Source organism: Eumetopias jubatus, unplaced genomic scaffold (assembly GCF_037043125.1).
Source record: "Eumetopias jubatus isolate StellerSeaLion01/CBP00866 unplaced genomic scaffold, mEumJub1_p1.0 scaffold_5, whole genome shotgun sequence".
Classification (NCBI taxonomy): Eukaryota; Metazoa; Chordata; class Mammalia; order Carnivora; family Otariidae; genus Eumetopias; species Eumetopias jubatus.
The window spans coordinates 39,141,642-39,168,295 of NW_028274811.1; the positions used below are offsets into that span (position 1 = coordinate 39,141,642).

Below are 26,654 nucleotides of genomic sequence, written 5' to 3' on the forward strand. Positions count from 1 at the left end.
CTCTGAAGCTTTTCCCTGGTGCCCACTAGGGCCACTGGGACTTCCAGAGTTCTGGTTCCCAAAGCCGTACCCTCTCCAGGAAGGCACTAACCCCTTCCCGCAGGTTTTTTTTTTAATTGATATATAATTGAAACAGGACACTTATATTAGTTTCAGGTATACGACATAATGATTTGATGTATATTTACATCGCAAAATAATCACCAGTAAGCCTAGTTAACATTCATCACCGCAGAGAGTTACAAATTCTTTTTCTGGCAAAGGGAACTTTTTAAGATCTACCCTCGTAGCAACTTTTAAATATGCAGTAGAGTATGATTAACCTAGTCACCAACCCCAGCTGCCATTCGTGATTGCCTGCATACTCTCAGCCTCTCCCACGGTCCAGGAGGCCCTGTTAACCGCCAAGATCTGTCCAGAAGCCACCAGCCCCTCTCCACCTGCACGCCAGCACCCCTGTCCAGGCCACGCTCATCCCCCTGACCCCTAACCAGCATATCACAGTGATCCCCAAACTGGTCTCCCTTCAGGGAACTCCTCAGACTCATTCTTCCCACAGCAGCCAGGGTGATGTTAAAACATACTTCGCATCGGATCACGAGGTGTAGTGACTGGGCTCGCGACTCCTTCACCTCTGGATTCCATGGCCTTAAGTGGACATTTGTGGAATGGAACGTGAAGGTTCATATGTACCAAAACACCAGACGTGGAGCAGACTCCTGAGTCCAGCCAACACCTGGACTTGGCTGCCAGGGCATGTCAGATGGGGAGGGGGCCCCGAGTCCTCTAGGCTCTCCCCTCCCCCTCCCACAGGTCTGGGGCCCGGGGCCCGCCCACCGTGGGCACCCCATCCACAGTGCGTGGCTGGCTACTCACATTTGCTGTGCCTGTCACACAAGGCCGATGCCCTCATGTCGCACAGCCGGATAGTCCCTTTGCTGCTGCTGTACACGAAGCTGTTGCAGTGATGCGGGTGGAACTCGGCCGCTGTGATCACCTCTGTGAGCTCCTCCATGTTGGCCGGCTTAATGTCGACGATATCTGGCACAGGCGGGTCAAGGATGGGACCGGCATGAGCACGCAGGACCCCAGGGGTGATGAGCAGCAGTAGTGCCTGGAACTAGTGTAACCTGCGGGGGATCCTCAGAGTAACCCCGTGAGCACATAGGCGGGGCTTCCTGGTCTTGGCAGCCAAGGCCCCGGGATGCCCAGGGCTCCGAGGCATTGTTAGAACTCAGGCCTCCGTGGCCCCTTAGGAGCATTTCGTCCTCCACAACACGGAGAACATGTCCCATTGACCGTCAGAGTTATCTGCCCTCGCTATCACACTAGAATGTGCTGAGCTGCAAAGACTTTATTTCTCACTGGACAACAGTGGTGAAGAAGCTAGCCCCATTCCAGCTAAATAATTCAGTTTACCTGCATCGTCCCCCAGACTCCCGGGCTGATAAATGATATCCACGGTAGACTGTGAATCCTCTCCCATGAAATCACTGAGATCTTCCCTAATAACACACGGGTGAGAATAGTGGTGGCACTGACAATAGGCCCATTGCTGTGCCAAGCAGATCATGTACTTGAGTTCAGTTAATCCTTAGAACAGCTCTAGAACCAGTCCTTTCCTTGTCCCTGTTTGTCAGGGGTGGAGAGGGGGGCCTGCCCTGTGTCCCATGGCTAGAGGGGCAGCACCAGGATTTCCTCCCAGGTGCAAAACTTGCGCTCTCGAGGAATTATGCAAAATGTCTCTCACCAAAGATACATAGGACCTCAAGCCTCCATAAGCTGTGATTTGCCTTAGAGCTTGGCTGGGAGTTTAAGCACCTGAAAAAAAAGCCCTCCAGTGTATGGCAGGAGTTTCAGCCCCCCATGGAATATACCTTTGTTTTATCATCTGTTTTTTCTTTCTCAGTATTTTCCTTCCTGATCAAGAATTATTGTAACTCTATTTTTTAAAACCACATCCTTGTATATTGAAATGAAACATTGGGCCTTTGAATTATGGAGGTGCCTCAGTGAGCAGAAGGACCTTCAGGAGGACGTCTGGCATGTGGGAGGGAAGGGGTCTGTGCCACCCCGGAGCTTGGGGGATGTGTGTGCAGGTTGGGGGGCATGTGGCTGAGGTGCTGTCTGAGGACCTGAAACTTCCTGCAAAGGAACGGGCCTTGTGACATGGACGCTGTCACATGGGAAAGCTGACCAAAGCGATTCCCACTTTTCCTAGACTCCACCACTCTTTTTTTTTTTTTTAAGATTTTTTATTTATTTATTGAGAGAGAGAGAGAATGGTAGAGAGAGAGCATGAGAGGGAAGGAGGTCAGAGGGAGAGGCAGACTCCCTGCTGAGCAGGGAGCCTGTTGCAGGACTCGATCCTGGGACTCCAGGATCATGACCTGAGCCAAAGGCAGTCGCTTAACCAACTGAGCCACCCAGGCGCCCTAGACTCCACCACTCTTGAGCCACCGTTGTGACTGCGCCCCACGTGGACATCACCAGCTGGTATCTGCTTACCATGTGTCCTTCTGATTGGCTTCTATCGACTCCCTTTGTTTCTTTAGCCTTGTCTAAGCTGTAAGCCAGTATTCATAAAGTCATGAGTTTAAGGAGCTAGTTACATTTTAAATACTATACGTGAAATAAATGCATATCAATTAAAATAAAAATGTTTATGTCTGTGCCGGGAGCTGGTTACCCTGTTTTGGGAAACAGCGCATTGATTCAACAAGAAGTAACGTGACACAGACTCTGCTATTAGGCTGGGACGGAGAAGAACCCTTTCTGCTTTTCATAAAGTTAGTAGCACAGTCCCCTCCTTAGAGTATACCTGAGGTACAAGTAAACGCGCTTGTATTTTTAGTCACACCAGCGCCGACATAGTCATCCGTTCCCGCACATCACCTATGCTCCAGCATGCAATCTGCCCCAGTATGGCTCCGCAGTTGGTTGTGCCTCTTTCCCCTTCAATTATCTCTTACAAGCCTTGTCGAGGTTTTCCAAAATTAGTTTGAGACTCAACTAACACTACATTTTACTACAATTTCCCCCACCCAACCCAGATGCAAATATTACTTGGGTCTCCAGAGCATGCGGGTCCCCTGGATTCACAAAATACTACCTTTCAACTCAACTGCTGCCAGAGTTATAAATATGGGTGCAGTTAGCACCACCCGCTGGGCAGCAGGAGGCTGAGCCCCCCAGGAGGCCCCAGGCTGCATCTCCGATGTTCTCTCTCCTGTCCCCTGCCCCGGGCTTGGTAAGCAGAGCTTAGTGTGTAGTTGCTGTCAGATCTCATCGCCTTCCGGAAAGAGCCTCCATAGCCTACTGTGCCAGGGAGCATGTTTCTCTTTTCCTAAAAATAGGGCAAGAAAATCTGGTGTCAGCTTTCTCAACCTCTACCAGTAGAGCTCTAAAAACAAGCTTAACTGGAAGGGATCTTTGCTGTGTGGGAGGGGGAGGTGCCGCGTCTACTGTTATTTCTTTCTTACCTAAAAATAAAGCCCCAAAGTCAGAATGTGTGAAAATGAAGTGCTTAAAGATATCTATGAAAGCAGGAACATCCCCCAGCATCCAGAACAGCATCACGGGGACGTGCGCATGGACTCTGCTGAGGGCTGCTTCCTCTGGATCCATGCTCCCTCCCTCCTGCACTCCCTCGCTTCCTCCTTTCCACCCAAGCTGGACTTCTAAGCCTCCCCGTCATCCCTCATCCCCAAGCATCGCCCTTTGGACTAGAATGTCTGACTCTACGTGGTTCAGGGATGACTCGAATCCTCTCTTTAATAACTGCAATGACAAGAACAACAAGAGGATAATAACCAACAGTGAATGTTTACCGACTGCCATGCATTGTCTCATGTGACCTTCTTCTCAGCCTTATGAGGTCAGTACTATTAACAGGACTGTTCTCCAGTGGAAGAAGCAGTAGCTGAGGTGAAGTAACCAAGGTCACAGGACTAGCAGGGGGCGGAGCTGGGATTCGAACCCAGTCTGTCTGACTTCAGAGCCTGGATTCTTGACCACAGGCTACTCTCCCTCCCCTGAGGAAGGGCCCTTCCAGAAATAGCCATTCCAACCACAGTAATTCTGGCTCTCTTGAAACTCCCTCTGGCTAATTCCAGAGGGCAGCCTGTGTTATTCTAATTCACTGACCACTTTGGTGGCCACATTTTTCAGAATCAGAATTTGGACACAGCATCTGACTCGGGATTCCTGTGTCCTATGATGTGATATTTATTTTTTTCTTTTTTTGAACCACAGACTGGGACAGAAACATATGGGATTTCTTGAACTGTTCACTGATGGAGGATTTGCTGAGTTCTAAAAACATGTGGGAGGGGACTAGTTACCAAAAATTCAGTGGCTGATAGGGATGGTGGGACAGGGTATTTCATATCTGCATCATCCAGAAACCCAGGCCTTTCCTCTTACTCTGTTCTAAAGGGAGATGCACACCGTCAGCATATGTGGTTTTGCCGTTCAGGTTGGGAGGGAAAGAGAAAAGAGATAAGCAGTGCGTGGCTTCCTGTATTATCTTGAAAACAGAATGACGCATTTTGACAGTCAATTTTCTCTTCCCTATGCTTTAGAGCTCTCTATCCAAATTATTTCCCTGTTGTCCCAAAGCACTAAATGGCAAAAGCAAAACATAACACTGGATTCACAGCTAATATACAAGGCAGAAAGCCAACAGATTGCTATTAAATTAACCCTGGGGCTTGACAGATCTGTTCTTCCTGACCCCAACTGCTTATGGCATTCCTTATTAATGCTGAGCCCAGACAAATTACCTCTGCTAACAAAAGGGGTTAATCTGCTTCTCTGTCGGGACTCTGGAGGCAGCTCTGAGGACAGGAGGGGGCACGGCTAGTTTGGCAGCTGAGCTCCACGCTTGGAAGGCAGAAGGAGGGAAGGTGAGGGCATCACTGTGCCAGGCAGGGCCTAAGGCATCATTTAAAGTAATAATTGAAGACACTGGGAGGTCACCCCTTAAGGGATTGGCTTCAAACAAATAAGAAGTCAGAGTCATAAATTACATCACCAGTGGGGTGAGGGAATGGAGAGGGTAATGGCAGGACACTAAGGGGTAGCACGGGGACCATTCAAAAGTCATTTCCTTCATCACCAATTTGGAAAAAGCTTTATACCAAAAAAAAAAAAAGTCTACTGCAACATGATAAAAGAAAGAGACTGACAATAAACTGTATATACAGAAATAGGGAAACAATTTAGAAAATTTTAATCTACCTCACTAAATTGTTTTTACAATGTAATTCCAAGTCTGTTAACAGCCATGAAACATTGTATCTATAGCATGACCATAGTCACTTAAAACTTACAATCTGAAAATGATGGGCTAAAAGGCAAGATACTAAATGTGAATAATAGTTCTATCTGGGTGGGTCTATGAATTTTCAATTATCAGTTATCATTTCAACATTTTCTTTTAATCAAGTAATATTTCAGGACAGAAAAAGACAAGGTATTTTATATTTATATAAAAGATATATATAATATATATATGTATAAAATTAGGTGAGAGAAATTATATATACACACACACACACACACACACACAGTCTGACCAGAGTCATGTAAAAAAATGAGAGAGAGACAGAGAGAGAGAATACAGAATGGAAGGAAATGTGGTTAGTATCTTACAGGGATTAGATGGAAGGTTAGCATGTAAGTTACCCTTTAGTAACTCTAGTTTACAAAGGGTAACTTACCTTTACCATTGGCTCATTCATTCATTCCTTCATGAAAATCTACAGATGTTTACAAAGAACCTGCTAGTACTTTTCTGGGTATAGGGGATACAGCCATGACCAAAATAGACCAAAAATCCGCCTGATCTGTGGAGCCTATATCCTAGCAGGGCACATGGTCACAAAGCAAGGCAGATAAATATAATATATATTATACTAGACTGTAGTAACTGCTAAGCAGAAAAAGCAGGGAAAAGAGAGAGAAATGGTACGTGTGTGAGTGGACAGGTGTGTGTATGTCCTAGACTGAACAGGAGAAGGCTTTCTGGATAAATAAAGAGTTAAGATTTTTTCCCTTTTATTATTTATTTGTTTTTCTCAGCCCTTGTAGTTGAATTAGCTAGCATGATATTAAGATTTTGATGTAAACCCCGTATGTACAACCACAGCTAATCGGTGAGATTATAGGTGATTCTAATAATCTCCACAATAAATACTTATTTTTAAACAAGAAACATAAAAAAGTCGTTTCCTAGTGTTAGAACCATCTATGAGAGAGGTGAGAAACCAGGAGCCTTATCACCATGGGTAAAGTTCAAGATGATACTGTGATAAATATCATGATTGTAACAAAACTGGGTCAAGAGATTGGGATTCAATTTTGATTCCAAGTCTGTTTTGCTCTCAGAACATGGGAAAGTCATTTTCTCTCTCTGGGTTTCCATTTTTTCACCTTTGAATGGGCATAGACCTGTTTATTCCAATAACCTGAGAATTTTGATTATGAAATAATTTCATGGAGAAAGTTATTAAATGGCTTTTTAGTAGACTGAATAATCCCACCTCTCAAAACCAAAACCAAACCTGACCATTTATTTTTCCATAGATAGCTTTCTTTGCATTAGTTTTGTGGGCTTTTTAAGCTGATGTCCTTGCATGCTTCTGTCTTTATCAGTGCTGATTTTGCTGATAATGACAAGATTTTTGTTTTTGTTTTTGTTTTGTTTCATTTCCTTTCTAAGCCCTGCCTAAGCCAATCAAGGGCAGGAAAACCAAACAGGAGGCCTATCTGTAGGTCAGGCTGGAGAGTGGAGTCTATGTTTGCCTGGGAAAGACACCCATGTTCAAGAGCAGTTGAAGCTTTTCATGTCGCTGTAGTTACAGCCTGCCAGTACTGAAGGTGGAGAATAGCCTTAACCACAATAGAGTTGGATTTCCTTTTAGGGGACATGAATTGCTTTGCGTTTTTTTTTTTTTTTTTTCTTTCCAAAGTCTGAATGTAATCTTTGGATATTAAGTACTGATTACAAAGCATCCAGATCTTGTTAGCTGAACGGATGTGTTACTTGATGATAAGACACTGACAATCTCTGAAGAGGACTCTAAGGGATATTCCTCTTTTAACAGCTTAAAAAAAGCCAATGTGCAAATATTTATGGAGGGTTTGCCAATTGTTAAGCTCTATATGAGAGACCGACAAAGAGACACATGGTGCCATATTAGTTACTGCTTCTAAGTATGTACTGAGCTACAAAAGACACTGGGCTGAGATGATCTTCATGATTTGGGGGAGGGGTACTTGAAAATCCCATAACCACGGACTCTTTACTATTCACGTGACATAGAGCTTGAATTCCACCATTAGGAAACACCCAGTATTTCCTTCCAAGGTCAATTCAGATGTTTCTTTCTTTATGATGCATTCTAGCCTTTCCTTCATGATTCTCCCTCTCCTGTGCATCCACAGCACCCTGAATATATCTAACACTTAATCCATTTTATTAGTACTAATTGAGTACTTTGAGACAGTGAGATGGAGTATATTTCACTGGAGTATGGAGTAAGAGTGACTGAGATTTTAATCCCCAAGTCTGTGACCAGTTACATAATCTTGAAAGCCTTTAAATGTGTCAACTCATCTATAAAAAGAGGCAGAAAACTAATAGATGGGGGCGCCCGGGTGGCTCAGTCGTTAAGCGTCTGCCTTCAGCTCAGGTCATGATCTCAGGGTCCTGAGATCGAGCCCCTCATCGGGCTCCCTGCTCGGCTGGGAAGCCTGCTTCTCCCTCTCCCCCTGCTTGTGTTCCCTGTCAAATAAATAAATAAATAAATAAATAAATAAATAAATAAATAAAATCTTAAAAATAACTACAATAGATGATGTGTAGAACATCCCTGGTACTTAATACAGGCTCCAAAAATTGTTAGCCTCATCTTCCCTAGTATGGTGACATGTCTCTCCCTCTGTCCACATACTAGCTTTGCTGGTTTTGTGATATGTTAACCTGGTTAGGCTGAATCCTTAGTGTTCCCTTTGTAGGATGTTTCTGGTTATGGTGGGCTAACATGGGCTCAGGAGGGTTGGAGGACAGAAGGGAGGAAGCAGCTGTAGTGTATCACACATACACACACACACCTTCTCCCACTTTTCAATCAAACACAAATCCAAGTGTTATTATAAGGGAATCTGCTATAAGAAATTCTGCAGATGTGATTAAAGGCCCCAACAGGTTGACTTTAAGTTCAGCAAAGGAAGATTATCCTAGGTGGGCCTGAATTAATCAGTTGGAAGATATTTAAAGGAAAGCTTAGGCCTTCCCTGAGGAAGAGACTCCAAAAGGCTGCTGGGTCTGCAGTTATTCTCTCTTCCTGACCATGATGTGTGGACAAGCTTCAAATCACCCTCATGCTCTTCCAGCCTACTTGTGATTTTCCATTCCTGACTGATTGCCTTATAGATCCTAGACTAGCTTGGCCAGCCACACAACTGCAAGGCTAATTCATTATAATCAGTCAGTCTCTCTCCCTCTCCCTCCTCTCCTTTCTGTAGACAGACACACACACACACACACTGCTCCCCTCAGAGTTTTGCTTCTCTGGTTGAACTCTGATTCATCTACCCTTCAGATTATAAGAGTCGTATTATTAGGGATGGAGTTTTATTCATCTTGGCATTTCCAGTACACATAGTAAGTGTTCAATAAATGTTTATGGACTTTAATTCATTGTGACTTAGCCGCCTTCTCTAGGCATAGTTTTTTAAAATGCAGAAAATCCATAGTAGGTCAATAATAGGTCAAGATGCCAGGCCTGGATACTGTAAATCATTTAGCTTGTGGTTTTCTTAGGAAAGAATGGGATCCAGGCAACAAGATTAGAAGAATAGGGGGCTGGGGAAATGTTACAGATAATAATAGCTACGATTTATTAAGCCTCCTCTCTGTGCCAGGCACATGGCTAAGAAATTGACATGATGATCTCATTTAATACCACAACCACCTTACAAGATACCTGGTATTATTATCTTCATTAACTGATGAGGAAATGGAGGGTCAGAGAGATGTTAAGCAACTTGTCAAGGTCACACAGATTATAGGGGATTAAACTGGATTCAAATCCAGTGAATGTGACTCCTGAGTCTAACTACTAAGCTAACTACTACTAACTACTAAGCATTCCTAACATACTAAGCTGTACTGCTCTGAGGAAGCTCAAAAAGCCCAAGAAGTCTGCCTAGCTGCATTCTTGCCCTCTCCCCTGACAACATGAGGTCCTACGGGCTTTCCCCGTGCAGGGGAAATCCCTTGTCTCATAAAGCCCTAGGTATGGCAAAGACAGAGGGTCAGCAGCCACACATGCAAAGCACCAGGCCCCCGAAAACCCACCAGGGCTGCGTTTAATACAGGAAGGAGGAGGCCGCCCCAGCACACATGGGCCAGTGTGCTAGAGGTGTCACTGGAGTGCTCTCCTTTTACACTAAATGCCAGTCTCAGAGTGATATGTTGAGTTGTGGATGGAAGCCAGAGCAGCAACAAGGGAGATGAACTGGTATCGGGCTTCACAGTTTTCCTTCAAAGCCTTCCCAGTAGAATTCCACCAAATTAAAAGGAAGGCCGCTGTCCATGGTACTACAGAGAGACAAGAGTTGAGGTTGTATGGTTCCCTGATCAGGGAATCAAGTCCAAAAGGGCCTCAGCTCAGTTGACAAATGAAACTGATGCACAGGGCTGCTAAGACCAAGGTCAGTAATGAAGCACACGGTGAGTCCAGATGTCTTCTCTCAGAAAGATGCTCTGTCTCACGCCCAGAGACCAGATTGTAAGATGTGGCTTCTGCTGACATTTTTAGCCTTGCTTACACCATGCTCCACCACATTCTCTGGGCTCCAGTCACAGTGGCCTTTTTAGAGTTCCCTCAACATTGTCATCCTCCCTCCTGCCACATGCCCTTTGTACATACTAGACCAATCTCCTCCCACCTCTTTGCCAAGTTAGCTCATACTCTTTCAGATCTCAACTTAATAATCAATTCCTCTGCAAAGTCTTCTTTTATTCCCTCATCTGAATCAGATTTCAAAAAAGCAGCATTCACACAACTGTTTCTCCTTTCCTTACAGGGCTTCTGTAATTATATGCTCATTAGTATGAATATTTGATGAATGTCATTCTGAAAGCAGAAAATTTCTTTTCACTTTTGCATTCCCATGGCTTTAGTGCAGTGCCTGGCACAAACTAGGTACTCAGTATACAGTTGTTGAGGGCTGGATCTTTACTTTTACTTGACAGGAGCCTATTAATTGGTCCCATATTGCACTAGGTAAGGGCCCAGGTCAACTTATTCTTGGTCCTGAAAAGAGAGTTCAAAGGATCCTAAGTATACCATAGAAAACTAATTTGAAAAGTTAGAGCTGCTTCTTGCCCTAGAAAATCACTAATCTAGAAATGAGTTGTTATTGTCCTAAGGTGGTTAACCCATTAAGGCCAAAGTTCGACCACTTCAAGACAGAATGTGTTACGTAGGACAAGGACAGACTGGCTATGGAGGGAAGGGAGAGGATTCAAGGTGTCAGGAGGCCAGGAAAGCTTCAATCTGATCTGGTGTTAAACACAAGGCCCTGGACTTCAGAGCCCCTGCAAATATGTGGTAACTAGAGTATAATGAACAACATCGTGAAAAGAGCACCCAACTGCAAAACCAGAGGAGGAGTCTAGAATGGAGAAGATGACCCAGATAATGAATTCAGCAGAATAGAATCCACTACACGAACATTCAACTTTTTTAGTTTCCTTGTCCTTTCCATGATAATCATTCTTGTTTTGAAATCTGTTTGTCATTCATTTAGCAGAGTATTGGCCTAAGCATATATGTTTATGTGTGTATATGTACATGTATGTACATATATATGGATATATCTTATATGCAGTTGACCCTTGAACAATGTGGGGACTAGAGTCAGTGAACCCCATGCAGTCAAAAATCCACATATAACTTTTGGCTCCCTTAAGTCTTAATGACTAATACCTTACTGTTGACCAGAAACCTTACTGATAACATAAGTTGATTAACACATATTTTGTATGCTATATATATTATACACTGTATTCTTACAATAAATTTAGCTAGAGAAAACACTGTTAAGAATATCATAAGGAAGAGACAAATACATTTATAGTACTGTATTGCATTTATCGAAAAAAAATCTGCGTGTAAGTGGACCCATGTAGTTCAAACCCATGCTGTCCAAGGGTCAATTGTATATATGAGATTTATCCACATATACATATTCAAATATAAATCTTTTAAATATGAATATACAAAATATAATCTTTTAAAAAATTCTCACAATCCTCTTTGATAAAGCTCCTCTCTAAAGATCATGAAACAGGGGATAAATTAAGAACCATGTTAAAGCTTACATAACTCAGCAAGTGTAGAACTGAGTGTGAACTTTAGGACTCTCAGAGTACTAGAACTTTCAGGACTCTACAGCCTGTGTTCTCAACCATAATGCCAGGGTCACACCAAATGCCAGGCAGTGGAAGTCATGACTTACTTTTTAACCAGACTGCAAGACCACTTGTCCTACTATTTACTTTTCTTTACATATACTTACTTTGTAACTTAAGTGGATTTCTCAGTATCTATGAAATCATCAGGTTGATATGATAGTTGTATTTTCTAGTAGTCATGATCATACATAACTAATTTTGGAAGTGAAAAAAATCCACATAGTGCTTAGAAGCACCTTGACTACCACCCCAGTGGTACGCCTACCATGCTCTGGGAGCCCCACATTATTCTATCCTGAACCATGTTTTTCAGTCTTCGTAGTGGATAAGAGGCATTATAGAAATGGAACTAAACACTGTATGATTTAATAAGAGCTGCCTGCTGGTTGGTGTTTTTCTGAGGGTGTTTTGAAAGCTGGCCGCTTCCTACCCCAGAGGTGGCTACACTTCAGTGACAAGAGGCAAAAGGGTCCCAGTTTATACCATCAGCTCAGTGCTTAAGGCAGTTTGGTTGAAAAGAACTATATTGGTATCAGTGATCATCATTCTCATGATGACAATGATTATTTTACATATGGCTGCTTTAAGGGTGAATGGCACAGTCTCATTTGTATGCCAGCATCTGGCAGGCTGTCACACATCTGCAGAATATAACCTAAATTGTGCTATTAATATTTCCGCTTTGCATTCTCCCCAAGGCATCTGTCTCCCAAAATGCCTAAAGAAACCCCCCTCCCTCTTGAAGGCCTAGAGGCAAATCCAGAAAACATGTCACCTAGACTGGGGACAGCAGGTGCTCAGAGTGACAGCAGCTGAGACTGAACAGATTCCTGGCTCTTGGAAAAGATATAAAGGGAGATAGGGAACCACAACCCATATTCATTCTATTAGCAGCTGTACTTCCAGGCAAAATCTGTAGGCAGGTTCTCCGAGGCTCAGTTAGTAGGTAGAGTCTGCTCTGTGAACAACAAGAGGTGCCAGTCATGGTCCTGAGGGTGAGGTCTTAGTGCCTCGATCACTGCCATTGCTTGCTTAAAGCTGCCTTCCTTAGAATGCCTTGGCAAACCAAGAAATAGACTCTTAGGTACAGAGAAAAAAGTAATGGTTACTGGAGGGGAAGTGGGTGTGGGATGGGTGAAATAGGTGACGGGAATTAAGGAGCGCACTTCTGATGAGCACTGGGTGTTGTATGGAAGTGCTGAATCACCATATTGTACATCTGAAACTAATATTATACTGTAAGTGAACTAACTGGAATTTAAATAAAAACTTAAAAAAAAAAAACCTTGGCAACTATCAAGCACTCTTCTTGGTGGAGACGAGCTAGCTGTGTACCAAAACCAGGTCAAATTTTTTTTTTTTAACATGCATAGCTATACTATGTCTCCCAGCTTGTTTTGCAGTTAGACGTAGCCATGTGACTGACTTCTAACCAATGGAATTCATGCTATTTTAGGGCCTGGCCTAAAAGAGCCTCCGTGTGTGGTTCTCTACAATCTTTCCTTTTGCTGTCCTGACTGCAGGTAAGGTTGGTGACAGTGGGGAGCTGCAGGATGGAAGGACCTATTTCTCTGATTCACAGTTTGGAGGAGGTTGCTTGCTGGTGGGGATCATCATACTGGACTTTATAATAATAGAAATCATCTTTTATGTGTTTGAGCCACTAGGTGGTCTATTTTTAACAAAACATTCAGAGCTTTGCTATAACCAATGTACTCTTTAAGTGAAATTTCCTGCTTAGATTTCATGATCACTGGGGCACCTCGATGGCTCAGTTGGTTAAGCATCTGACTCTTGGTTTTGGCTCAGGTCATGATCTCGGGGTTGTGAGATTGAGCCCTGTGTCAGGCTCCCCGCTCAGTAGGGAGTCTACTTGTTCTTCTCCCTCTGCCCCGCCCCCACTTCATTCTCTCTCTCTCATTAAATAAATAAATCTTATAAAAAGAATTTCATGATCAATTGTCTACTGGATAGTTCCACTTCAGTGATCTTCAAACTTGACCTGCCTAACCAAATTGGTATTTTCTGTATCTCAGAATGTTCTAGGTACTCAGATACAAGAATGGGTCATACAAAGTCCCTTCTCTCATAGAATTTACATTTGAATATGGGGAAATCTAAAGTACACACACACAAAATTTCAAATAGTGATATGCGCTGTGAAGATAAGAGGGCTAGAGGGCTATTGGTGGCTACTTGGCAGTTAATGGGAAAATGGTCTTTGAGGAGGTGACATTACATTGAAGTTTGAATGATGACATGTAGTTAGCCATGTGAACTCCGGGGACAGAGTATTCCAGAAAGAGGGGACAGCAAATACAAAGAAGAGACATAAGAACAAGGTTTATCTAGGAACAGATAAAGAGGTGAGTCAGCTGAAGCAGAGTGACTTCAGGGAGAGTGATATGATAGGATATCAAAGAGGAAGGAAGGGCCCAGATTGTGGAGAATCTTATAGTTCAAGGTAAAGAACTTGGATTTTATTCTAAATTCATTGGGAAGCTACGAGAGTGTCTTAAGCAGGGGAAGAATGAAAACTGAATTAAATACGGAAAGGTCCACTCTGTTATGGGAACATGAACTATGTAGAAGATCAAGAAAAAAGGGAGACTAAGCAGGAGATTATTGCAGTCATGCGGATGAGGGGACAGTGGCCTATGCTCGTGTAGGGTAGCAGGAGTGGAGAGGAACAGAGAGCAAGGAGCTGATTCGAGATACACTTCAGACTAAGCATCAGTGGGGCTCATAGACTGGGTCGGGGGTAGGGAGGCTGGTGAGTGAGAGAAAAAAATCCATACTGACTCCTAGGTCAGGTGCTCAGCTGCCTGGGTAGAGAACTTATTACCTGAGAATGGGAATTCAAGTGAGGAGTCAGGAGAGATAGTGAATAAATGACCTATCTGTATTATGAAACAGAGGGTCATTATAATGGAATTAGAATGTTGGCTCAGACACTCATTCAATAATTTTCTTGATGTCGCTGGATTTCTAGCTATTAGTAATATTTACATTAGGGGGGTTGTTATATCAAATATACCTTTGGTGTATGGGGACTAGAAGGAAGCATTATGGGGATGTGAGGATTGCTAATAAAGTTTGGTTTCTTGATCTGGATGCTGGTTACACAGATGTACTTTGTGGAAATTCATCAAGCTGTAAAATTATGATATGTGTACTTCTCAAAATGAGATTCAATGCATGAAGTTCCTGTTGTAGTGCTTGGAATTCAATAAATGGCAGCCAGTATTATTTTCACCATGCTGATACAATGAAAACCATCTCATGTGTACCTGCGGTCCATGCTGCCCATATAGGCCATTTACAAATCCCTTCACCAGAGGAAGGAACCCTAACTGAATTCTGGGGTCTTATCTTATAGTTGATACAGTTGCAACTGACTTGACTCCATGACACACAAATGCCTCTGTGCAAATGAACTGACTCCGAGTTCTAGCCCAGAGGTAGTCCTGGACCACTACGTCAATAAGTGATTCTCTAAGTTTGTTAGGATGAAGGATGGATGTCAACATAATTTAAAAGGGAGGGCGCCTGGGTGGCTCAGTTGGTTAAGCGACTGCCTTCGGCTCGGGTCATGATCCTGGAGTCCCGGGATCGAGTCCCACATCGGGCTCCCTGCTCGGCGAGGAGCCTGCTTCTCCCTCTGACCCTACCCCCTCTCATGTGCTCTCTCTGTCTCTGTCTCTCACTCTCTCAAAATAAATGAATAAATCTTTAAAAAATACATAAATAAAAGGGAACAGTCCTCCACAAGCACTAGGAGTTGTGGTAGCGATGGCTTCTTTCTCTTCTACTTCCCCCCAAGTCTGCTCATACCTGAATACTTATGATTCAAGCCAACTGGCTATTCGCCCCCAGGAAAGGATACTAAAACTTTGATTGGTTATTTCAAAGTTCCAGAGGTTAATCCTCAGGTCATCAGCTGACATGTAGGTCTCATAGTCGCTGTTGACTGATATAGAGTTGATGTGATATGTGTGTGCATTGGCAAACACTCTTCGCGGGGTGGCCTCCACCATCAGGTCCATGGGTCTCAGGACAGGCACCTGGGATGGAAGAGAAACAAATCACTTCAGAACCAAAGCTCTTCACCAGGGAAGAATTGTGCATGTTTATGTCCTTCACCATCACACACAAAATCATAACCATAGTTAAAAAGCTTGAAGTTAGAGAAGTAGACTGATAAATCCCATGTTCCTGTCTCCTCTGTTCCTTTTAGTTTTATTTTATTTTTTTGTCTATTCCTTCCAGTTTTACTTCCTTCTCAAAAGATGTCACCATCACTTAGCCCTCATGGGCAATTTCATCCTTTATAGACTCTGAACTTTTTTTCCTCTTTGAGGTGGCCTCATCCTGGGGAAACTGAACTTAGAATCTACTGTGCTGTCATTAGCTTCCAGAGCTGTTGGTTCTAGGCAGCTTGCTTGTTTGTTTTAAACAAGAAGTATAGTTTAAAAAGGAAGTTGTGGGCAAATTTTAGAAATATCTAGTTCAACTTTGACCTACTACATTTATACTGCAGGGCTTAGGAGGTCTAGACCCCATCCAGGCTTTTTCTTCAATCTTTAAGGGCATTTTGGGAAAATATATAACCACCCAAGATTCTAAGAGCCCAAATTCAGCCGTTAGTACATAGGGCACTCACTGATATCCTGTTTTACCTGGGAAGATCTTGGTTTATACCTGTTGTCTTCGTGTACCAACCGCATAATATCCACTTTCACATCAAAACTGTCCTAGTTTGGACAATAAAGTATATGGTTATCTTACTGATATATAAAGTGTGATATATCAGTGATTATTTGTTGAATGAGTAAATAAGAATATTTGAGCAAATGTTTTTTTCCCCACGGGTCAAAGAATCAGGCAGTGAAAATCGATTCCCACACACGAAGCTCTTCTTGGCAAACATGAACAAAGACCCACCACTCTTTTGACGCCCTCTTTGAATTCAAGGGCACTTCTGACTACACCTGGGTGAAGTGGCTCCTGAGAAAGTGAGAGAGAACACCAATGCCTGCCTGACAGGGGACAGACTAAAAACAAAACAAACCCAAAACACAGATGTGGTCCTTTACCAGAGACAAGAAAATAAAAGGACCAAAAGCTATTTCCCTTTTAAGGAAGTCATCTCTTGCAACTGAGCTGACTTGCTGACTGATTTGCTTCCAGGCGGTCGATTAAGACTTCAACTTCTAGATTTGTTTTAACCCAGGGGGTGATGGGAAGAGGGCAGAAACAAAGGTTACATTTGTATACATGTGAAGTATACTCATCTCAACAGTATAACCTCTTATAAAACAGAATTCTCCCAGTTTAGTCTTTTTTTTTTTTTTTAAGATTTTATTTATTTATGTGACAGAGAGAGACACAGCGAGAGAGGGAACACAAGCAGGGGGAGTGGGAGAGGGAGAAGCAGGTCTCCCGCCGAGCAGGGAGCCCGATGTGGGGTTCGATCCCAGGACCCTGGGACCGTGATCTGAGCTGAAGGCAGACGCTTCACGACTGAGCCACCCAGGCGCCCCTCTCCTAGTTCGTCTGGAAGGAGCTTAGCTCCCTCAAACTTTTGAGAGGTTTTAAGTTAAATAATTCAGAAGAATCAGAGTACTGAATTGCTGTGGCACCACATAGGTGATGTGAATGTAGGAAGAACCAGGGATCCTCTGAACACCAGGAAAGGGATGGGAGGGAAAGTCTTTGTGAGCCCTCCACCCCACCCATAATTGTATGGATAATGGTTTTAGAGCATAAGCGCAGGGATGGCAAGAACTGCAAGACCGGGGTTCTTATCACAGATTCATGACATACATAAAGGCTGTGTGACCATGGGTGATTAACCTTCCCCTCTGGGCTCTCGGGATACTATCTGAAAAACCAGTGAAACCCACTGTGCCCTCGTTATCAGGAAGGGTAGTTGGGATCTGTGGAGATAGTATGTCCTCTGGTTCACCCTCCTTCTCGTCCTTTCAGAAACATTTATTGGGCTATATACAAGGTTCTGGGGCAGTGGTAGAGCATTTGACTGCAAGGTCTGGGGGGGATCCAATTGGTGAGCAAAACAAGGTATTTCCTGCCTTCAACCAGCTGGTCTAGATGGAGGAGGTAGACATGAAGCCATGTCATAATAAAATGCAGTAAGTGCCCCAAAGGAGAGGATATCGTGCAAGGGGGGATTTAACATGGTCAGGGAGTCCTAGAGAGCTGTTGCTGAGAAGTATGGGATGGATGACTGTGAAGGATGAAAAGATGTTTACTGGTCCAGGAGGGGGAGGGAAGAATGTTCCAGTTGGAGAAAATAGCACGTGCAAAGGTCCTATGGTGGGGGTAGGGCAAGAATGAAGGGCTGATAGGTCAGTGTGGGTGAGACAGAAGGAGGGATGGGAACCATGGTTAAGAGATGAAGTAACAGGATAGGTCATACGCAAGCCCCGCCAACAAAAGATTTTTGCCATTACCCTTAGAGAAATGGGCCGAAATAAAACGATTTTCAATGACTGTGGTATGACCAAAGTTTTGACGAGATCATTCCTGATGTACAGTGGAGTACAGGTTAGAGGACAAATGAAGTAAAAATTTGGAAAGGAAGGTTGATACACTATCGAACACCAATGAAGGGTGCATTTGAGTCAAGACCTTGTAATGGATTAAAAAAAGAAAAAGTGTCTCTGCTCTTGGGAATTCTCCCCGCAAATATTTATTGGGCATTTACTCCTCTGTGTCAATCATTCTTCATATATCGTCTCTGGGAATTGTTTCAACAGCTCCGTGAAATAGGTACTAATGTGAATACTATTACAAAGAGAAAGCTCAGGTTCAGAGAGGCTCAGTCACTGGCCCAGGGCTGCCCAGCTCAGGAGGCTGTCTGAAAAAAGCTATTTCCCTTTCAAGGAAGGGAAAGGTTTATCTGGGCTCTGAGGCATCGTCAGAATTTAATACGAGAGCCTACCTGACTGCAAAGCTGGTGCTCCTTCCACTGTCTCCCACCACACTCCTATATCATACATGGCAGGAAGTGATAAATGCTCCATTTGTGACATGAATAAACTGCACTAGTATTTAGGGAACTGACAGTATTACTGATAATAACAACTAGTGGTAGTTAAGCTGCCTCTAGAAACCTCTATTAGGTGTTGTAGGTGTCCTGGTATTTGAATGGGGGGACTCCTCTGTGTGCTTTTAAAAACACATGCCACGCTTTTGTAGTCTGTCATAAAGGAACTCCCCACCTGGTGCTTTTGAGGGCTACCTGTGCTTCCTCTGTCCCCGCCCCCCCCCCCAGAGGTAGCAGAGCTCAAAGTGGGCTCCCCAGGGCCACAGAAGAAGTGCAATCTGCAAGGACTTCCTGGGGCTCCTTCTACACTCCTCCCTGAGCCTCCTTCATTACTGCGCACCGTCTGCAGACTTCCCATGGCTGTGGTGACAGGGAGGGAGCATGACAGCCAGGATCAAGAGGCATTACAAAGTGGGAACTGCCAGCCCAGAGCGTCAGCTTAACGTGACGGGCCTGCCTGCTAATTCAGGCTGACATATTCCATGATGTACCACTTAATGGGGAAGGCTCCGTGGAGGTTTCTGTGGAGGGAGCCTCTAACGCTTTCCCCAGATAAGGCAGAGGGATGAATGTTATTCACGCCAGTCCAGCACCATTCCATGCCCAGGTCAAGGCCTGTCCACTGCCTAATGATGCCCCTCACAGGAAGAGGTCTGGTTCAAGCTGGACAGCATGACGGATCAGGAAGCCCAGCTGGGACTGTATTTGGCAACTGCTCTGGCTACCTACCTACCGCCTTCTGGGCCAGGCAGGGAGAAGGGTAGGACACCATGCTCTGAGTTGGGCCCACCGGCACTCATTAGGTCTTTCTCTGTATGGCATTCATGGAGGGCTTCTGTGCCCTGTGCCTGTTACCGTGTTAGAGCCCCCCTGCCCCGAGTCCAGGACTCTGCTTCATTCAGCCCTCGGCCTTCTCAGGGCAAAGGCCTGGGGAAGATTCTTCTGTCTGCCCACTTCTTAGGGGAGGTTCAGGGAGGTGAAGTATCCTGTCCACGGTCACATGGAGAGTAAGCCGAGGGGCTGAACTGAGGCAATTTGGTTCCTGAGTGAGCACACTACTGCAGATGAAACTATTAGAAGGAAATATGAAATTGCCATTTTTGCAGGTCAAAAATCATCAAATCTCCATAATTGCATACGGTTCAGCCTAATACTTTGGAAGAACTCTGTGCTATGGAGATGTGACACTGACTCATGGAACAATGAATCTTGGAAAGACTCTTAGAGCCTTTCTCAAGGACCATCCTGTGTGTGTGCGCACATGTGCATACGGGTGCATACGTGCGTGTGTAGGTGTGATGGGGATGGGAATTTAATGAGAGGCTGTGACTGGCTAGGTTTTACCTCCTTCATCACTCTTGGCAGTACATTGGGATTCTCAATCATATCTTGCTTAAATAATTTTTTTCTGTGAATAAGGAAAGTTTAAAAACAACTGGCCCAAGCAGTACCTACAATGTGCAGATGAGGGACTCAAGACCTGCAGGGGTGAAATGCCTTGTCCAGTCACCCAGGTAGGGGCTGCCAGCACAGTCTGGGTTTCTATCTTCCATTCTACAGCTTCCTCTGCCCCCAAACCATGTGCCTGAACCATTCTCCACAGGACCAGAACCTCCTTCCTGCCAAAAGTCAGAAGGAAAACTGGACAAAACTCAGGTTCAAGCCAGGACCTTTTAGCTTGTAGTTCAAATCCTCTTTTCTGAGCCATGTTGGCAGTGGTGGATGAGGCTAAAATCAACTCTGACACCAGGCCTCTGCTGCATTGTGCTTGTAATGAGAAGAGCATCCTTGGCCCTCAGAGGGTGCAGGTGGGTCCGCAGTGTGCTGTTGGACTTCCCTCACGTCCCTCCCTCAGATGCTTCCTATTCTCCGCACCTGGATTCAGTTTCCCCTCATCCCCTTGAGCCTGGTTTCAAAGGAGAAACACACGAGCCCAGTTGGCAAGACAACCAGCATTGTGTTAGAAAATCGGCCAGGTAAGGTCTCACATCCCAAGAGAACAGTCTCAGAGTCTAACCTGCCAAAAGCTTACAGAGATAGCTCTCACCTGTAATATCAGTGGGATGCAAAGAGCCCAGAGAACCACATGGCTGCCTCTTTCTCATCACTGAGGTCTTTGTTCAGTTATCACCCCCTGAGAGAGGCCTTCCATGCCCACCCCACCTCAAATAGTGCACCCTCCGCTCACTATCCTCTTACCCAGCTGACTGCTTAGCAGGTTTTAAACATTTCAGCAATTCATCAGTGAATTCTCATCAGTAATCTTTTTTTTTTTTTAGATTTTATTTGAGAGAGAGAATGAGATAGAGAGAGCGCACGAGAGGGGAGAGGGTCAGAGGGAGAAGCAGACTCCCCGCCGAGCAGGGAGCCTGATGTGGGACTCGATCCCGGGACTCCAGGACCATGACCTGAGCCGAAGGCAGTCGCCTAACCGACTGAGCCACCCAGGCGCCCTCTCATCAGTATTCTATGACTTAGCTTGGTAGATATTATGATCTCTGTTGCACAGATGAGGCAACTGAGCCCAGAAAGTTTAAGTAATTTGTGTCAAGTCACACAGCTTGTACACATGTCTGGCACTCTTGACTCTGGAGTCTAAGCCCTCGGTTGAGCTCTATTCTGGGCCCTGGAAGACTCACTGGGGTGTGTGGGACAGAGACAAGTAAAGAGACATTTCAATGCAGGGGATCTGTGCTGTGATGGAGGTTGCTAGGCACAGCTCAGGCTGTGTTGGCCAAACGGGCTCTGTGTCCACCTGGGGAGGTCAAGGGAGACCTCGAAAGGAGAGGGTTATGAAACCAGGCAGGGTGCAAAAGGTTTGCAGGACTCCATCAGGCAGAGTGGGGGGTGGAGAGGAGAGGGGGCTATGCTCTAGTCAAAGGGACCAGCACATGCAAAAGCTCAGACAGGAGAGAACAAAGAACATGTGTGCAAGTGTGTGACTCCACATATTTCTGGGGGAAGGTGGCCATGACTTCACTATTGGCTCAACAAATGCTTAAGTCCGCACTCTGTATCAGACATGAAGAAAGCCTGAATTGGGGAAGGAGATAGACATGGATGGGGTGCAACTGAGGTGTGGTGTTTAGGAAGTCCTCTTTCAGGGAATGACTTTTGAGTGGAGACCTGAAGGCAGTGAGGGAGGGAGGCTGATGGCTGTCTCGGGAAAAGCATTCCTGGCAGAGAGAAGAGTGCAAAAGTTGGAGCATGTGAGGGTGGAGCGTGATGTTGGAACTTGAGGTTACAGTTTAGGAGGAACAGCAAGGAATCTTTGTGGCTGGAGAGGAGTTTGTAAGTGAACAGTAGCAGCACATGCAGAACCAGTAGTCAGTGCTGGATCACAGACGTGACTGGGAGGGTAAGGAAGATTCAGGTAGCTGTCCAACACACACTTGCCTTCCTGTTTAGAAACTCCTGGCTCACTCTCCCTCTCTCACCACTCCTTCTGTCTCTCCCCACCCCGCCTTCAGTCTGCCTGCCTCGGCTCCTTTCTCATTATCTTTCCTGTCTCTCCTCTTGGAACATACAAGATCTTTCAGTCCCCAGAATCCATTTACTAACAAAATGAATGTTGCTGTCATTGGGCTTATTTGGCGACCATGTGGGCGATTCTTCACAATCTTCCACAGCACCTAAGCGGGCGTCAGCAGGTCACAAAGCCCCCCTTCAGAGACACACAAGGAAAGCTGTGCAGAATCCTGAAGCCCTTGCAGCCCCCACTTGAAACAACATCTGTGAAAATGCACAGCAGGAAGAGGCTAGAGGTGAGGACTCAAGTGCCTTCATGCACCGACTCTTCACAGAGAAAAAACAGCTGTGTTTACCATGGCAACCTCCGGTGCCCCAGCAAGCTGACAGACTCAAGGCAAGGCTCAGAAAGCAGAGATGGCCCGCTAGAAGCTAAAGAACAGAAAGAAGATGGAGTCATGGGGAAGGAAGAGAGAGAGAGAGGGTCAGGCATAGAAGGATGTGAATGGATTTTAGCTGATCGGTAACCCTGGGTCAAATATGTTTGAGTTCAGCAGACACACATTTGAATACCCTTGGTTGTTAAGTACAAATAACATAATTGACATTATGAGGCCTTTTGAGAAAATTGCTATCAGCTTAAATCCATGTTTGCTCCATAGCTCCTTCTCATTGTTCAACAGATGCTCCCCACAACTCTCCTAATAGTTGAGATATTGAGATACCAATACTTCATATTGGGACTAAGAGGGTATAGTACAGTCATGGGTCAGGTGGTCTCCATGTCCTCACTTAGGAAGGACACAGAGCAATGTTATGACCACATAATGGCCCCAGATAAAACCTTCAATAAACCTGTATTGAGCATTTATGGCATGCTAGGCAGTTACCACACAGAGTATCTTTAGGAATCTTACTGGAGGCAGATAAAACACAACAGCCTATGTGATGGCTTCCCAACAACTATATGGAACAGCTTTAAAGGCAACCATTTTGGGGCGCCTGGGTGGCTCAGTCAGTTAAGTGTCCGACTCTTGATTTCAGTTCAGGTCATGATCTGAGGGTTGTAAGTTCAAGCTCCACGATGGGTGTGGAGCCTGCTTGAGATTCTCTCTCACCCTCGCCCCATGCCCCTCCCCCACTCTAAAAAAAAAAAAAAAGGCAACCATTTCCCCATATCGAACTTCCATATATTTTCCTTTCTGAAACCAAATCACTGCAGGAGATGCCCACAGTCTAAGTCTCTTTCTCTTTGCAAAAGAAAAACACAGAAGACATACATTCACCCATCTTCAATCTTACTGTGGTGTACTATCTAAGGTATAAACACTTCTGGGAGCGATAACTGGATGATGCCTTTAATCAATGCCCCACAATTATCACCAGCCCCAGCTCAATATAGTATGAATTTCTAATAGTTTTACTTTTTATTTGTCAGAATTATATGTTTATGTTGTTCAGATCAGCTGTATTCTATTAATAATTTTATTTTTTTCTATTAATAATTTTAGAAGCAATTATATCCACAAGAGAATTTTAAACCCGTACAGTCATACATTCATGGGGGGGGAGGGGAACCTATTTTTGTTGCAGAAATGATCAAAAAAGGCTTTTAACATTTATTTGGGGGAAGTGAAAATACATGTTTCAAGAAGAAAAGCAACATAAAGTTCTGACTTTTAAAGAACTTGTTCACATATTCTTTTAGTGGATATTGGTGGGTATCCAGTTAAGATGGTATTTAAATTCCAGTGGATGCATTAAAAAGGTGATATAATGGTTTTATTTTAAACTGCCTATGTTCAAAATACTCCTGAACTCATCTTCTATAATTATTTACCATTATGATGGAAAATGCTTAGTCATCTAGTTATAAATGCTCAGAAAGGTACACAAGTTTTCAAACTTCTTCTAGGGGGTACACGAACACCAAATCTAAAGTTGTATGGTGTAAGAAAATTTTGGAAGTAGAATTGGGCTTGAATTCTGGGTGAGCCATTTACCAGTCACATGGCCTTGGGGCATTACTTCACCTTTTGCCATGTTAATGGTCCCTTCCATAATGTTAGAGATAGCAACTCTCTCAGTAGTTTTTAGAAAACTTAGCACAGGGCCCGATGTATACCATCTAATAAGGAAGAAACATTGATGGAGAATTTACTTTGGCCAGGATTGTGCTCTATGCATACCCTGTTACTGAACCTTCACTATGACCTTAAGAGGTAGGTGCTGGTATGTTCCCACTATCCAGATGTGGATGCTGAAGCAAAGGAGGTCATAATGCTAGCTTAAGCTGTGAAGGTGCCCTTGAACTTGGCAGTCTCACTTCAGCCTCTATGATTGCTATTATTAGAATTCTTACCATTAATTTCCTATTGGAGAAATATGGTCCATTTTGAGAGACTGCTGAGGGAAGACTTTAGGACTTTTTCTATTGGCTATGGGGTTTAGGCATCCCTTCCATCTACCCAGGGAATTCAGTCGTGATTACAGAACTCAGCATTGCTCAGGAAAAGTGGCTAGTGGGATGATTATTCACTGGTTAGCAATTAACTTCATCGGGCGGGAAAAAATAGCTAAAGGCTTTTCTGGTTAGGAGTTTTCCAAATAGCTTCTGTCCACATTGTCATGAAAACCCTGGAACAATATGGTCGTTCAATCCAATTATCAAATCAACCTGGGGGGCAGAGTCTGGCATTATGTGTACCCATTATTAAAGGGTAATTCAGTGTAACAAAGCAAATCGAGTATGTACAAAGTCTGTCAAATAAAATAAACCACTAACAAATTAAATTACTTCCCATTTTCAGTGGGAAGATGCCATTTTTCATTTTAAAAAGTATGCATCTTAATTCCATTTTTTAAAAACATGAAAAGCAGCATGTGAAGGTCTCTTGTGCTGTCTGCACTGACGTTTATTTTCCACAGGCACATCTTTCCTGGTCCTGGGGCATGTTCTTTCAGAGAATTAATGAAGCATTAAGCCTCACCCTGGTCAAAAAACTTGTTTCCTCCATGGACCAGTGGTGGACGGAGTTCAAAAAGCAAGAGCGACAGGTTGGCTCTGGCTTACAGCGACATATCAGAGTTGTTTCCAGAATGAAACTGCCACTCCAGAGCAGTCCGCCAAAACCCCCAGGGAATCCTATCCAAATAATATAATTTTTAGATTTCCCTGATCACACCCTTCAACAGCCTCAATATGTCCCTGATTTCTTTTACTGGCTTTGTCATGTAGATTGAAATAAGCCTTAGAAGAAAAACCCCTTTGGACCAAGTTAGGCTTTGTGCTTCAGGTTCTTAAATATCTGAGAATTATATTCTTTCATTTGACAAACATTTATGAAGTGCCAATCACTGCTCTAGGTGGTACATGTAGAGAGTGAACAAAACAGCTTATTTGTGGCAAAGTTGAATAGAGAAGAAAGACATTAAGGTCTCCAGGTAGATAATCCTGTCCTCAATTGTCACTGATGCAATAAGGAGATGTATTGTGTTTCAAGAGAGGGAAAAAAATAGTGCTTTATTAAAAAAAAATAGGGGCTCTAATTTAGGTTGGGGAATTTGGTAAATTGTTTTCAGGTTAGTAAAAACTCAACTCCCAAAAGCAGGGCCATAGCATCCTCTAAATCAGTGGCTAATTTTACCGTTTGGCAAGTCTGGAGATATTTTTGGTTGTCATAGCCAGGTGTATGCTACTGGCAGCTAGTAGGTGGAGGCCAAGGACGATGCTAAATGTTCTATGATGTACAGGATAGCCCCCAGCAACAAATCATTATCTGTCCCCCAAACTAACAGTTCTGAGGTTGAGAAACCCAGCTCCTAAGGAAACCCATCAGACACAATGTCTAAATCTAGGATAGAGAAAAGAAACCCAGTATTACCTTGCACAATAGGTAGCAAAGAGTTTCTGTTCACAGAGATGTTTGGAAATTAAAAGTGTGTGTGTGTGTGTGTATATATATACACACACACACACTCATGTATAAATACTCATATACATATGTATATACAAGTATATATTATATACATATATACCTATATACTTTTATGTACATGAAAGACTTATCTTCTATTGCCAACTATAAGAACGACCCACAACCCATAAAAACTGCCTGAGGAATTAATATATATATTTTAAACCCAATGCATCAAAGATAGTTTTTATGGCAGACGAACAATTTCATGCTCTTAGTGTCTTTGACTTCTTTTGGCCTCTCTATGGAAAAGACAGGAAAAATATCTTTCCTTCAGAAGATAAACTCACTATCTAATTACCAGTCCATGCAGCAGCCTGTAATTCTGCCAGTTTTATCTTTTTTTTTCTCCCAGACACTTCCATTTTCTGCCAACATTGCTATTTCTCAAAGCATGTTTCCCTGTTCATTGCCTTTCCTGTTATTTCCCTTGATGTTTCACATTGTGTAATTCCGCAGGAAAAAAAGGAGACATCTTAAAATATCCCAGTAGGGGAAAATTTCAATTAACACTTATAGGTTGGGAAGGAGATGGGATGGGAAGAGGCAGTGGTGTAATTTCTGATTAGTTCAGTTAGATTAATCACAAAACCGTGTTTGTTTTGTTTTCCAACTGCTCTTGATAAGACTATTTCTAAAAATCTATCCA

At 43.8% G+C, this 26,654-nt stretch overlaps 1 protein-coding gene across 1 annotated transcript in view; it reads right to left on the bottom strand.

Moving 5' to 3' along the window:
• Window positions 1–26,654, bottom strand: part of PPP2R2B (protein phosphatase 2 regulatory subunit Bbeta) — a 270,773-nt gene that overhangs the window by 46,709 nt on the left and 197,410 nt on the right. Inside the window, exons 5-6 of the mRNA XM_028119142.2 lie at window positions 15,378–15,555; window positions 877–1,041 (exon numbers count right to left, since the gene is read on the bottom strand). Of these exons, the coding sequence (XP_027974943.1) occupies window positions 877–1,041; window positions 15,378–15,555 (343 nt within the window). The remainder of the gene's footprint in view (window positions 1–876; window positions 1,042–15,377; window positions 15,556–26,654) is intronic.